A 14,163-nucleotide genomic window follows, 5' to 3' on the forward strand; every position below is an offset into this window, starting at 1 on the left:
TCCCTCCCTCCTCATTTTGTTCTGAGATCGGTTTAACTATCTCGGCAGTGAGGTTATCCCTGACCACCCTATTTTGAATTTCCTCTCCCCATCTGCGTTGCTTTATTTTTCGCCACATTTACCATCATCAACACACTACCTATCTGTAAGCTCCCTGAGGGCAAATTTGTATGTGTATTCACTTTGTATTTCTCCAGTATGGAGCGGTGCTTGGCACCTAATAAGTGCCCGATGATTATGTGTTGAGTGAACGCCAAAGAGCTTTCCCAAACACTAGGCTTAGTATCTCTTCCCTCTGGCCCTAGAATGCTTGAAAAATAACAGCTAATATTCACTGAACACTTAATACATGCTGGGAACATTTCTAATACACGTCGTAACTTATTTAAACCTGACAGCACAAACTGAGGTAGGCACTATTTTTAATCTGCATTTTACAGATGAGGACATTTGAAGGCTGGGGAGGGAAAGTTAACTTGACAGAAGGCCTACAGCTTTTAAGACCTAGCAGTATGGCTGCAGAATCTGTCCTCCTCACCATCGTGCTAAACTGCTTCTCTGAAAGCAACTGCTTCTCCCCCGCAGGTCTGTTCACGCAAGACAAGGGACACCGCCTCCCAACAACCAGCATCCTGCGACCCTCATCAGAACGTAATGAACCTTTACATGACTAGCCTTTTTGTCATGATGTTATGTTGAGATCCACCGACATTTTTTACGGTGTCTTTCCTCTTCCACCTTTTGTTTTATGCTTTTATTTTTTAACGTATATACATACTTCCCTTTCTTTTATAAAAAGGGAGCATGTGATAAAAACCGTCTTCCTTTCCATTTCTTTTCGCTTAATATATGCTGAAGCCCATTCTCTCAGTGTATAGAGACTCCTCCTTCCTTTTAATAGTCGCACAGTATTTTATCATGTGGATGTTATTCGGTTTTTTTTTCTGCCAGTCTTCCTATCAAAGAACATTTGGGGTGTCCGCAGTCTTGCTTTTATCAACAATCAGTTTCCCCTTCCCTTCCGGGGTACTCCTTATGGGGTACCATTGCCCCACCCCCACCTGGGGGCATGACGACTCCCCTCACAGATCGTGCTCCGGGAGTATCTTCCATTCATTCAACGAATATTAACTGGGCATCTTCAGTGTGACCGGCGCTGTGCTGGGAACACAGCAGTGACAACACACACCTAGTCCCTGCCCCCGTGGAGCTCACGGAGACAGGCATGATCGAACAACCAAACAAAAGGTCCAATAACAAATAAGACTACACGTGACATGAAGTATAGGAACGGAGACCTATGAGAGCGTTTCATAGGCGGATTCAGGGACGGATGGCAGGAAAGGAGGGCTTCGCAGAGGAAGTGATGTCGGGGCCGAGACCCGAGAGATGAATGGGAGTCAGCCGGGCAGAAAAGGTGAAAGGATGCTGCGGGCAGAGGGGACGGCGTGTGCAAAAACCCTAAGGCCGGAAGGCGCATGGCCAGTTTGAGGAACTAGAAAGCCAGTGCAGCTATTCGAAGGGAGGAATGACCAGAGGCAGCGCTGAGGCCGGAGGGGCGGACGCGCCTTGGGGGCCACGTTGGAACTTTGCCCTGAGGGCACCAGGGAGCCACGGGAGGGTCCAGAGGAGGGGAAGAAGCTGGGGTCCCAAACGTCATTGCTCCTTTCTCCTCGAATGCGCCCCTACCCCTCCGCCAGCGCCCCTGCCGCCTCAGGGTTCTTCCTCCCTTGGTCCCCGGGCCCCCACGCCAGCCCCGCTCACCGCGGCTCCGGCCTCCGTCCCCCTCGCGCCCCCTCAGCAGCGCCTCTTCGCAAACACCGCCGCCGCCATCTTCCGCTCGCCGCCGTGACGCTGCGCACGCGCCGCACATGCATGGTCGCCGGGAAATGGAGTCCACGTAGCCGGCCAACCCCCCCCGCCCCTGCCTCCCGCGCAGCCCGCGGCCTTCCGCCCTGCCCCAGACTACTCCGGGCAGCTCTTCGTTTCCGGCCTCCGGGCGCGATGCCTTCTGGGAAGCGTAGTCCTTTGGCCGAGGCTCGGGACGGGAAGTGAGACAGAGGCTTCTGGGAAATGGAGTTCACAGTGGTTCTCAGTCCCTGGACGGCTGGTGTTAGGGAGACTGGAGAGTACGCGTAGCGAAGCTTCTAGGTCTTGGAGGTGGTCTGTTGCCCTAGTGGGGTCTTGAGCACAGGCCCGGATGTCCTCCACCTTTGGTCCAGACCATTTACACAGCTCGGAGCACTCCCAACTGTCGGAAGCTTCAGTATTACAGTCCGTCCAACGGAATGTCGTTTCGAGGGTCTCTAACCGGTCCTTACACTGGCGTATCTGGACCTCCGGAGTTCACTGCACTCCGAGGCCCCTTTCCTCCGCGGCGATCGTGCCGGGCTCTGGCTTCTCCCTCTCTCCTGTCGAGATGACGAAACACCCTGGTTAGAGGGCCTCAGGGTTCTGCCCTTAATATCAACAGCGTCGCCCACCACTAGCTCCCTCACTCTTCAGCCATCTCTAGCTCTCGCGTCCCCGGGCTGCGGCCCCCGGCGCCTGAGGTCTCTCTCCTCGCAGTCCCGCAGGGGGCGCCCCAGTCCGAGCACGACGCCTAGGGGGAGGCGGGAAGGGAGCCCGGGGCGGTTGAATCTCCTAGTCTTCCTTAGGTGTCCCACCTCTGAGCTTTCACGGCAACATGAGAGCCTAGCACCCTGCATTGAGTGCTTACTACGTGCCAGGTGCCAACCTAAGGTCCTTCATGCGCTCGGTTCCCCCCCGGGCCGGAGCCGGGGCAGGTGGGGGCGCAGGCCCGGGGGATGCTGGGCTCGGTGAAGATGGAGGCCCATGACCTGGCGGAGTGGAGCTACTACCCGGAGGCGGGCGAGGTGTGTCCTCGGGGATGGCGGAGCGAGAAGTGGGGGGGCAGGAATCAGGGTGTGGGCTTAAATGGGGGGCGAGGACCGGGGTGCGGGCTCAAATGGGGGCTCCAACTAGAGTTGAGGAGTAGAAGAAATTGAGACAACCGAGACCAGGTGTAGGAGTCAGGGACGGGCGACCGGCATGGGAGCGCGGTTTCCCCAGGCTAGTCGGAGCGAGGGATAAATGGGAATCAGGAAAACTTAGGCAAGCGTCAGGTCCTATCTTAAACGTGAGGGCTAGGAATTGGGGACCCCAAATCTAAAGAATTAAAATGAAAAAAACGGAGCTAGGAGTCAGACCTCCAGGATAGGGGACAGAGCTGAGGGATTAGGAAGTGGGTTCAAAACTGAGGGAAAAGACGGGAGCTAAGGGGTGAGAGAGGGAGGTCACCATTAAGGGAAGTCTGAGGTGGGAGCTCAAGGTTAGAATATAGTGTTAGAGATGAGAGTTATGCGATAGAAATCAGAATTGGGGTTCCGGGATAAGGATCAGGGTGCGATCTAACATAAGGTCAGAGATAGGGGTTAGTGCTTAGGGGTTCTTATCCAACTTTTTGGGAGTCTGAAATGACAGGTGGATTAGAGTTGGGGTTCTGATACGCGGGGGTCCGGATGGGGTCGGAATTGGGAGCCGGACAGCAGAAAAGGGGTCGATTATCATTCCCCACCCCCATCCCTGCTCCTGACCCTCACCCCTTCCAACTGAACTTCACCGGTTTAATTGTTCTTAGAGACCCTCAGCAGGGATTCTCCTTGCTGGAGGCTGAAGGGTTTCAGATTTCGCACCTCCCTACCCCCCTTCCAGTAATCCCCAGTAATTGCTAATGTCCTCGCCAGCTCCATCTCTGACGAGACCACCCTGGAGTGAGGGTAGCGGGTTAATTCCCTCACCTCAGCAGACAGAAAGTCCTTCCCTGAGTCTAACTCCCATTCCCCTTGCTGCAAGGACTACTTAGCTCGCTCTCTCCATAGCAACATTGTCAAGTGGAGAGGGGCTCAGAGTCCTAGCTGGAGGGTTATGGGGATCTGGATACTTAAATTCCTAACCTGGAAGGGGACTGTGGGCTTCCGGTATGTGTGTGTGTGTGTGGGGGGGGGGAGTCTGGAATGGCTGAGTTTTCCAAGGGGACAGATCTGTGGGTTACAGGGTCCCCCATGTGCCAGAGCCGTGGGTCTTCGGTGTGAAACTGTAAGGTGGGACTCCTGGATCCCCAGGCCTTCGGGGCTTGGCACGGTGCCCAGGAGGGGCCAGTCCTGGGGCTTTGGAGGTGTGAGGTGCACGTGGGGTGGGGCAGGCCGACCAGGAAGGGGATTGGGAGAGCTGAGAAGTGGAGACCTGCGGCCGGAGGTGTCAGAAGGCAGAGAACAGATTGGAAGTGAAGGTTTCCAGGTGGTGGGGGCATCCCAGCTGAACCCCCGGAGAGTTCAGAGTCTAGGGACGAGATTTAAGGGAAGCAACTACAAATCAGTGTTTGGAGGGACACATCTTAAGTGAATTGTGGGGGTCTAGCATGGAGGAGTTATTTGGGGCACAGTCTGAAGATCGGGGGACATCGTTTCATACATTGAGGAACAGCCTAGAGATGACCAGCATTTGGGGGCATATTTTGAAAGAGTCGACATGTGGGAGACTGGAGGTGGAAATACTGCCTGAGGGTCTCCCCAGCCTTGACATTGGCTGACCTACCGCCTCCCCTGGGTGAGAACAATGGGTCGAGAAACATTTGCATTCACTCAGCAACTGTGAACCGTGAGGTCTCCCAAATTGCTTCTTGCCCTTCATGTTCTACTGCTCGGGTGATGTTGACATCCCCAGGCTGGCTCCCTGTCTGGAAGGAAATCGAAAGATATCATCCTGGGGTGTCCCCACTGGCCTTCGGTTCTCACAGGTCAGCTAGTCCAACTGCTCCCCCATTTTACAGATGGAAAGCCTGAACTCCTGGAGTGTTGGGGGGTGTTTGAGGTCCTGGGCAGAGACTGGGACTAGAACTAGAACTAGGCTTCTGGCTTCACACGGCCTCCCTCTGCTCTCTGTCACACCCTTCTCCGGAGACAATAAGGAAATGAAAGAGGAGAAATTTCAGCCTCCTGGGATGGGGGTGCAGGTCCCCTGAGGGCTTTCCCCCCAATCTCAGCCCCGCCCTGGCAGGGAGATCCGGCTCAGGGCTCAGACCCGGACACTGGGGGTTCATCCCAGCCCCGGGGCGTGGGAAAGCCTAGGGTGGATTAGGGCAGCTGGAGTGCTAGAGGTCAGACCTCAAGGAGGACTTCCGGGTGGGTGGGTAACCAGAAAAGGGGGGCTCTGGGATCCCAGTCCGTCTTCCTGTGATACGAGAGAGTCTGCCTGAGTTGGAAAAGTGGGGGTGGGGGAGGTTGCAGAGGGATTTAGGAATTCTCTGTAGATCCCCCCCCCCCAAAATCCATCACCTTCTCCCTCCATCTTCCCTTAATCTGGGGAGGGGGCAGAACCAGCCAACCAGGGAGGAGACCGGTGCATGGGGGAGGGGACTGGCTGGGATTCCCATTTCGATGTCAGACTTTTGGGGAGAGGGTGATACTGAGGAAAGGAGGCAGATAGATACAAAGGTGTACTGAAGGGGAGAGGCATGGGGTAGAGAGAGACAGGGAGAGGCAAAGGGAGAGAGCGTGGAGAGGAGAAGCAGAATGGGAAAGGGAAAGACAAGAGGAGAACAGATAAACATGGGTCCTGAGAGATGCACAGATACACAGAGCCGACAGGGAGATTCCCAGGCACCTCGGAGGAAATTGCTACCTGGACAGATACGTGAAAGAGCAGAGAGTTTCTGGACTGGATCATAAACCTGGCTTGGTTGCCACCTGTCCCTGACTTCCAGAGAAACCCAGGCAATTTCCTTTTCTGTCTGGACCTCGAGATTTGCAGACAACAGTGATAGGGGATGAGATGGGACCCACCGCCTCATAGCAAAGGCGGCTCCAGCCAGGGCTAGAGCAGCACCCACAGTGCGATGAGACCCCAGTGCGGGCAGGGAGCAGTGTAGCCTGGCAGATGGAGGACTGAAGGAGAGAGGATGGAAGACAGTGGATGAAAGGAGTAAATACACAGAAAGAGAAATCACCATCTACCATGCTTCCTATTTTCTGAATCTTGTTCACTTCCTGCTGGACGTCAGCTCCACACGGGCAGGCGTTTCAGTCTGTCCTGATCACTGTCTTTATAGCGTGATCAGGACACCATTCTGGAAGCAGGCCGCCTGGATTCAGAATCCCAATTCTGCCCCTTCCTTGCTGTGTGACCCCAACTCTCTGGGACTCAGCTTGCTCAGCCGTAAAATGGCCATCATAATAGCGCCCCCCCACCCCACCCCATAGTGCAGTCGTAGAGGTGAAAAGGGACCTCTCTGTGCCTGGCGCAGAGTAGGTGGCCAATGAATCCCTGTCGAAATGATGGAAGAGTCTATGGAGGGTTGCTTAGAGACACGGCGATGTCCACCGCATTTCATGGACGCGTATTTTTTTCTGCATTTGAACATTTATGAAAGTGCGATGGCTCTTACAGCCGATGGTGTCAGGGATTATAACTGACAGTGTTTCTCTCCATTCTCACCGATGTTTAATACTGCAGCTTACGAACAGTGATGTCTTCTATTTGATGATCTATAATAAATAGATGATATGAGGTTGAAACACGTGATTTCTGATTGGCAAACATTTTTGACCTATCGAAAACTGTCATTTTATAGCCTAAACGATGGAGCGAGAGTACACACGTAGATTAGGTCTCAATCAGCAGTTCTCAATTTGGGGGATGTTGAGACCTCTTTACACTCTTAAAAATGATTGAGGCTCCCAAGTTTTCCTTGATGTGGGTTATGTCTCTCAGTAGTTACCACATGAGAAAGAAAAACTGCGGAAAAAAAATTAAATATGTTAATTAGTTTTAAAGTAGCAATAATTTGTTAGTAATAATGTATTTTTATTAAAATAACTTTATTTCGCAACATTTAGTTAGAGGAGAGGCACCGGCACATTTTTTGCAAATCTTCCGGTTCCGTAGAAGACAGCTGGATTCTTGTAGATGCTTCTACATTCAGTTGTCACATATCATGCGGCCTCTGGAAATCTCCACTGTACACTCAAGAGAGAAAGTGAAAAAGGCTAGTCATATCTTGGCATCATATGAAAATAGTTTTGACCTCGTGGACACCCTAAAAAGGTTTTGGAGACACCCCAGGATGTCCCGGGCTATACTTAAGCATGAGCTCCAGTGTGTGGGAGCACAGGGGGTGGGAACGGGGTCAGGGAGCGGGGTACACGAGGAGGCGGAAGAGAGAAAGACTTCAAGATGGCCCTCTACAGAGGCGGGTAAAGATGGAAGGGACTCATAGTGCAGGCAAGACAGACCGGTGGACACACAGAGGGTCCAGCCACCCCGTGCTGGCCAGTGAGTGGGGACCCACTGACCCCTTCCCCGTCTCTCTTTCTCTCCATGCAGGTTTACGCTCCAGTGACGCCGGTGCCTACCATGGCCCCCCTCAACTCCTACATGACCCTGAACCCTCTGAGCTCTCCCTACTCCCCCGGGGGTCTCCCTGCCTCCCCACTGCCCTCAGGACCCCTGGCACCCCCAGCCCCCACAGCGCCCCTGGGCCCCACCTTCCCAGGCCTGGGCGCCAGCGGTGGTGGAGGCAGCGGCTCAGGGTATGGGGGCCCAGGCCCCGGGCTGGCGCATGGGAAGGAGATGCCCAAAGGGTACCGGCGGTCCCTGGCGCACGCCAAGCCCCCATACTCCTACATCTCGCTCATCACCATGGCCATCCAGCAGGCGCCGGGCAAGATGCTGACGCTGAGCGAGATCTACCAGTGGATCATGGACCTCTTCCCCTACTACCGGGAGAACCAGCAGCGCTGGCAGAACTCCATTCGCCACTCGCTGTCCTTCAACGACTGCTTTGTCAAGGTGGCGCGCTCCCCGGACAAGCCCGGCAAGGGCTCCTACTGGGCCCTGCACCCCAGCTCCGGGAACATGTTTGAGAACGGCTGCTACCTGCGCCGCCAGAAGCGCTTCAAGCTGGAGGAGAAGGTGAAGAAAGGGGCCGGCGGGAGCTCCGCCACCAGGACCAGTGCGGGGTCTGCCGCCTCCACCGCCACCCCCGCGGCCACCGTCACCTCTCCGCCCCAGCCCCAGCCTCCGCCCCCCGAGCCCGAGGCCCAGGGTGGGGAAGACGTGGGGGCGCTAGACTGTGGCTCGCCCCCTTCCTCCACACCCTATTTCGCTGGCCTGGAGCTCCCGGGGGAGCTGAAGCTCGATGCCCCCTACAACTTCAACCACCCCTTTTCCATCAACAACCTGATGTCGGAACAGACACCAGCGCCTCCCAAACTGGACGTGGGGTTTGGGGGCTACGGGGCAGAGGGTGGGGAGCCTGGGGTCTACTACCAGGGCCTCTATTCCCGCTCTCTGCTCAACGCGTCCTAGCAGGGGGGTGGGACCGTGGCGGGTGGGGCACGGCTGGAGTTGGCACCGTCAGGCTCTTGGGGCCTGCTTCTCCTGGTGACACTTTGCTTGTCCCCTCCAGTTAACGTCTTGGTTGGTCTATTACTTAACTGCGGCGACTGCCGCTTGTGTGGGCATCGTGTCGATCTATTGGGTACTGTGGTAACTGCCGTTGACATCTCGGTGGGCCCACTGGGAACTGCGAAGACCACCATGTCGATTGATACTATTGGTTGATCCTTTGGGTGCTCTGATGGCCGCCATCGGGGATGACATCTGGCTGGTCCCCTGGGTACCGTGATGGACATCGTCTTGGCTGACGCTTTGGGTGTGATGGTGATACCGTTTCAATTGCATCTTCTTTGGCTTCTTGGGTGCTGTGATCACTTCTTTTTGGTGGACATCTTGGCGTAGTAGGTGCTGAGCTGGCCACCATCCCGCGTAACATCCTTTTTTTGCCCATTGGGTGCTATGACGGCCGCCATCTTGGCCGGCTGGCATAACCAGTGACAGCACCATGACAGCCGCCACAGCCCCTGTGCTGGCCACGTTGTCTCTTCGGTGTGAGTTGAGTGAGGGATGGAGATGAGAACATTTTGGGTTTTCTCTGGAGCCCGTTTCCCACTCCGGTCCAGGAGAAACTGGACAGCACTGTCGGGGCGTGGGGAGTTTCTGCCGAGGTCTGGTTCTCGCCTGGGAAGTGGGGTGCTAGCTGTGTTGGGACATTAAAGGCATCATTTCTGCCTCTTACGGATGTCTCTTCCTTGATGGGTGGGCCTTATGGAACTCGAACACACGAATTGTTCCCTTCCCCTGTCCCCTCTCCTTCCTGTCCCCGAGAGCTGGCTGCCTCTGGGGGAGGGGCCAGGGGAGGCATTGACCTGACCTTTGGCTCTTTGCTGTCCCTGACCCCAAGGACAGTTTGCTCACAGATAGCAGCCCCCGCAGCAGTAGGGCCAGGGCAACAGGGGGAGGTGGCTGTGCAGTGACCAAGGCCAGCTCCCCACCCCCAGCCCCCAGACACACACCTCCAGCTCTGAGGCTCGGGGAGCCCAGGGGCTGCTCGGTTTTTGGTTAAGCTGGGGAGGAGGAGAGGGACAAACAAGGTGTTACCTGAAGGAGACTGTGTCGTGTGTGCGTGCGTGCGTGCGTGCATGCGCGTGCGTGTACACGTACCCACGTGCCTCTGGGTCACAGGAAATCAGTATGCCCACGGAGGTCCCAGAGGGTGCTCCCTTTTGTCCCTATGCTTTGATCGTGTGGGTTTGTCTGTACCTACTCTGAGTGTGTGCTTATTGTGGGCGCCTCAGGATGTCAGACTCGTGTGTGTGCCTTTGCGTGTATGTGGTTCTCTTACATGCCTGAGCCCCTCTGGGTGGGTCTCACGCTGTTCAGTGCGTGTCTCCCCACGTCAGTTCGTCTGCACACCCATTGTCTCAGCGAGTCTGAGTGTGACTATGTCGGTGTTGCGGGCGTGCCTGTCATTGAGTGTTTCCCGTGTATCTCTGTGTTAGCATCTGTCCACGTTGGAAAGAAGGTCTGCCTGTGTTCATGTATGATGCCTGTCTTTGCTGCGTGCCTGTCACCGTCGTATGGAGGGTCCACTGGTCCTGGCGTGTGTCTGTCACTTTTGTAGGCAGATGTGTGGGAAGGAACTGGGTCCTCCTTGGACTGTTGGGGGCCTCTGGGCTTGGGGCTTGGGTGTCTCTGTTCCTCCATGTCTCTTTCTAGGCTGTGAGTCCAATGTCTGTCGCTGAGATGTTTGGAGGACGTGGCTCTCTTGGAAACGCCATCGTATCCTTCCTGCCCCTCATTTTGCGGAGTGGAAAGCGAGGCCCAGATGGGAAGGGACTGGGCCAAGTTCACCCCTCCAGGCTGGGGCAGGTGGGTGGGTCCGAAATGGTCTTTTCCTCGTTTCGCATTTGTCTTTCTTGGTTGCTGGGTCTCCATCACTCACTCATTCTGTTTAGTCATTGGAGGTGAAAGGCTGTGTTTATCCGCGCGTGCATGTGCGTGTGCGTGTGCGTTGTGCGTGCATGTGCGTGTGCGTGTGCGTGTGCGTGCGCGTGTGCGTGTACGTGCGATGACTCCCCGTTTCTCTGTCCATCTTTCTCTTTGTCTCTTAGCGTCATCTCTGTCACTCCGTCCCTAGCCCTGTCTTCATGCTTTTATCCGTCTCTGTCCCTTGGTTTTTTTAACATGTTCATTCATTCCTTACATTTGTCGCTCCTATGGTCTGCCCTGCTCCCTCACATTCTCTCCTTCTTCCTCTGAGCCTCTGTCTCTGTCCCTTTTTCTCTAGGGGGCCCCGACGCTTCCTCTCTTGGGGTCCATCTCCTCCCACTCCTTCTTAGGATCTCTGGCCTCTCTCCTCCTCGGCTCTCCCTCTCCCAGCTCCCTGAGTTTCCGCCTCTACCTGCCACCTCGCTCAGGCTGGGCCCTCTATTTCTGTCACTGTGCCCGCCCTGCCGGCTGCGTGTCACCCCCGCCCCCTGCCGTGCTGGCTCCCTGTCAGCCGTCCCACCAGCCTCGCTGTCCTGGGCAGGCTGGGGAATTCCTCCTGGTTCCTGGAAAAAACAACTGGGGCCGAGAGAAAGGCCCTCAGTCTCCCCGGGCGCCCGCCCCCCTCCCTCGGGCCTGGGGGTCTCTCCCGGAGTCGGCCGGCCCAAGGCAGGAAGCCCTGCGGTTTCTGGCTTCTCCCAGGCGGCCTCCGGATCTGGCCCCCACCCCCCCGGCCAACAGCCCAAATATTATTCCGCAGGAGGAGTCGGTGGCAGCGGGAGGAGGCCCAGGCTGAAAGAGGCTTTCAGGGCGGCCAGGCCTGGGGCTTCCTGTCCCCAGGCTCGGGCCTCAGGCCGCCCCAGTGGGGACCTCAGGTGGCCGGAGGGGCGGGTGTTGTCGTAGGGTCCTGGGGGAGGGTGGGGCCATCCGTCAGGGTGTCTGGTGGCCACCGTCTCGGCTGGCGTGGGCAGGTGTGACCCCCACCCCAGGGACAGCCGGCCGATGTCCAGTGTGGAAAAGTACCACGGTCAGACGTGGGACGCGTGGACAGACAGGAGGACGCCAGGAATCAGGGATGGAGGGTTAGCCATGGGGATACAGAAGCCTGGGCTGGGAACAGATGGACCTGAACACAGTTTGGGTCCCTTCGGTGGGCAGAGGGCCTTCTGCATCAGAAGGCAGGAGATGATGATGATGATGACGATGATGAAAATAATAGCTACTAGGGCTTAGCCTATGTCCTGCCACGTGTGAAAACCTTACAGAATTGACTGACAGAATCCTCTCCGCCCCCCCCCCCTTTTTATTATAGGCGACACAGAGGCATGAAGAGGTGAATGATTTGCCCTAGACCACCCAGATGGCAGTGAGTTTGGGAGCTAGGACTTGAGCTCAGGCGGTCTGGCCCAAGTCAGCGCCCTTGACGGCTGAGCCGTTCTGGAGCCTGGGAGGGTCAATAGCAGCACGGCAGGGCCCTGGGGTCCCCAGCCTTCTCACAGTCACCCCCACTCCAGCCACAACCTGCTATGGGGGGTGGCACTCCAGAAGCCACCAGTCTGGGCAGTTTAAGAGTGCCTGTGTGCGTGTCCGCGTCAGTATGTCACCGGGTATCATACATGTATTCTCGTGTCGGTGTGTAAGTGTCATGGTGTCTGCGGGCTTAGGTGTTCACTCTGCGATGCGTCTCTGGTTACTTGTGCGCTCACGCCGGTATGTCTCTGTGTCACTGTCTGTCGCCGGGTTTCTGTAGGTGTTGCTGTGTTTGTGACACTGTATATGCATGCGTGTTACTGTTCTGTCATTGTCTTCTGTGTGTCTGCCACTGTGTCCTCTGTCACTGTTTGTATTTCGTTGCGGTGTCTCTGTGCCTAAGAATATGTTTGCCCATCATTGTGTCCTGCTGTCTGTTACTCTGTGTGCCTGTCACTGTGTCTGTTACAGTGTGTCTTTGTCACTGGGTTCTTTGAGTCTGTTTATGTCTCTGACACTCTGGGTCTGCCTATATCTGTCTCTGTGTGTCACTGTGTCTGTCCTCCTATGTGTCACCATCTACCCAGGTGTCACCGTGTTACTCACCACCCAGGCCACAGGTGGGCGTGTCGGGCCCACTGGTGCCAGAGCTGGGGCCCAGCCCATCCCACCCTCTCCTGCCATGGGCCAGGCTGGGCGCCTGTTTGCGGTGCCTGCCCCAGGTAAACACCAAGATCCGGAACCCAAGGGCCACCTCCCTCACCTCCGCCCTTGTCCCTCAGCCTGCCCCGGACTGGTCTGCACCAGAGCCCACGGGCAGTGCCCCCAAACTGGAGATGTGCCCAGACCCTCCCCCCAGCCTCCTCAAGTCCCAGCCTTGGTCCGGCCCTGTCTGTCTGTCTGTGTCTGTCTGTCTGGCTGTCTGCTTCTCTGTGTGTGTGTGCCTCTCTGGGCGTCTGCTGGTCTTTCTGTTTCTTTCTGTCCCTGCCTCTCGCCACAGTTTCTCTGTGGCTTTGCCCTTTTCTAGAATGACCCTTGTCATCATTCTGTCGCTGTCCCTCTACCTCTAACTTTTTGTCTTTTCTCAGTGAAGTTTGATTTCTCTGTTTTCCTGATCTGTCTCCACTTGAGTCAGCCTACTCTCTGCCAGTTTCTAACTCTGGGACTCTCTCTCTCTCTCTCTCTCTCTCTCTCTCTCTCTCTCTCTCTCTCTCTCACACACACACACGCACTTTGTAAGTTTCTCTTTCTTCTGTCACTGTGTCCCTCTCAGCCCGAGTGTCTCAGTCATGGTCACTATCTTTATGTGTCTCTAAGTCCCCAGCCCCCACAGGAGCAGACCTCTGCCATGCCCAGGCCCTTAGAGAAGTATATGGCCCCCAGCCTCCCGCCCCCAGCCCGCTGGTATATATATAAAGGTATATGTACATATTATTTATTTCTGTACCCGGGGGCAGGAGGGCAGACACTGGGGCCTTTGTGTAGCCGCTGCCCGCTGCCTGCCCGCCCGCCACTCCTCTCCCTTCGTCCCTGCCGCCTGCCCGCCTCCACTCCCCCCGCACAGAAAGGTTCCTGTGGGGCCTGCCAGCTTCCTCTGCCTGAGGTGTGAGTGGGCATGCCACGGGCGAGGCGGGCAGGGGGGCCTGGGGGATTTTTCCAGCTCCAGAGAAGCTTTCCGGGTGGGGAGGGCTCCAAAAGGAATGGGCTACTGTCTGTCTGCGTCTGCTGTCCCTGGGTGTCCCCGGGTCCTACCTGGCTTGTCCCTGGGAGGCTATCCATCCATCTAATGTCATTCTGACTCTTTCTCTTTTGGTCTGGGTCTTATTCACTTGTGCGCAGACCGTCATTGGGCATGTGTGCGAGGTCGTCTGTTGAGCCCAGGACACGTAGTTAATGAGATGCAGCCCATCCCAGCCGATTCTCTGCCACGTCTATCTCATTTGCTTTACTCGCTTCTTGAAACCCTCTACCTGTCCCCATGAAAAGAAAATCCAAGGTCCTTACCATGGCCTGTGGGGCCCCTGATGCTCCCTTCCTATCCCTCTCCCCTCATTTTTATGACTCACCCTTGCCGTTGCCGCACTGGCCACCTGGCTGCTTCTGGAACAAACCAAGCAGGCTCCCGCCTCAGGGCCTTTGCACGTGCTGTTCCCCCCCGATTTCCCCTAACTCGTTCCCTCGCCTCCTCCCGCTTGTAGTGCCTTCTCCTCAGTGAGCCTTTTCCTTGTCCCCCCTCTTTAAAACACCAGTCTCCATCATTCTCTATCTCCTTCCCTTCCTTCCTTCTTAGGACTTAACGCTCCGTGG

General features: G+C 56.1%; 2 protein-coding genes across 2 annotated transcripts in view; one reads left to right on the forward strand and one right to left on the reverse strand.

The window, feature by feature from the left end:
• Nucleotides 1-1,914, reverse strand: part of SYMPK (symplekin) — a 32,901-nt gene extending 30,987 nt beyond the window's left edge. The window contains exon 1 of the mRNA XM_006911812.3: nt 1,765-1,914. Coding sequence (XP_006911874.2) covers nt 1,765-1,877 — 113 coding nt within the window. The 5' untranslated portion in view covers nt 1,878-1,914. The remainder of the gene's footprint in view (nt 1-1,764) is intronic.
• Nucleotides 1,915-2,757: 843 nt separating this feature from the next.
• Nucleotides 2,758-8,779, forward strand: FOXA3 (forkhead box A3). Its single transcript, XM_006911813.2, has 2 exons — nt 2,758-2,876; nt 7,384-8,779. Exons 1-2 carry the CDS (start codon nt 2,808-2,810, stop codon nt 8,365-8,367), a joined length of 1,053 nt encoding a protein of 350 aa, XP_006911875.1. The 5' UTR covers nt 2,758-2,807; the 3' UTR covers nt 8,368-8,779.
• The last annotated feature ends 5,384 nt before the right edge of the window (nt 8,780-14,163 follow it).

The sequence above is a fragment of the Pteropus alecto genome, unplaced genomic scaffold, assembly GCF_000325575.1.
Source record: "Pteropus alecto unplaced genomic scaffold, ASM32557v1 scaffold194, whole genome shotgun sequence".
Lineage (NCBI taxonomy): Eukaryota > Metazoa > Chordata > Mammalia > Chiroptera > Pteropodidae > Pteropus > Pteropus alecto.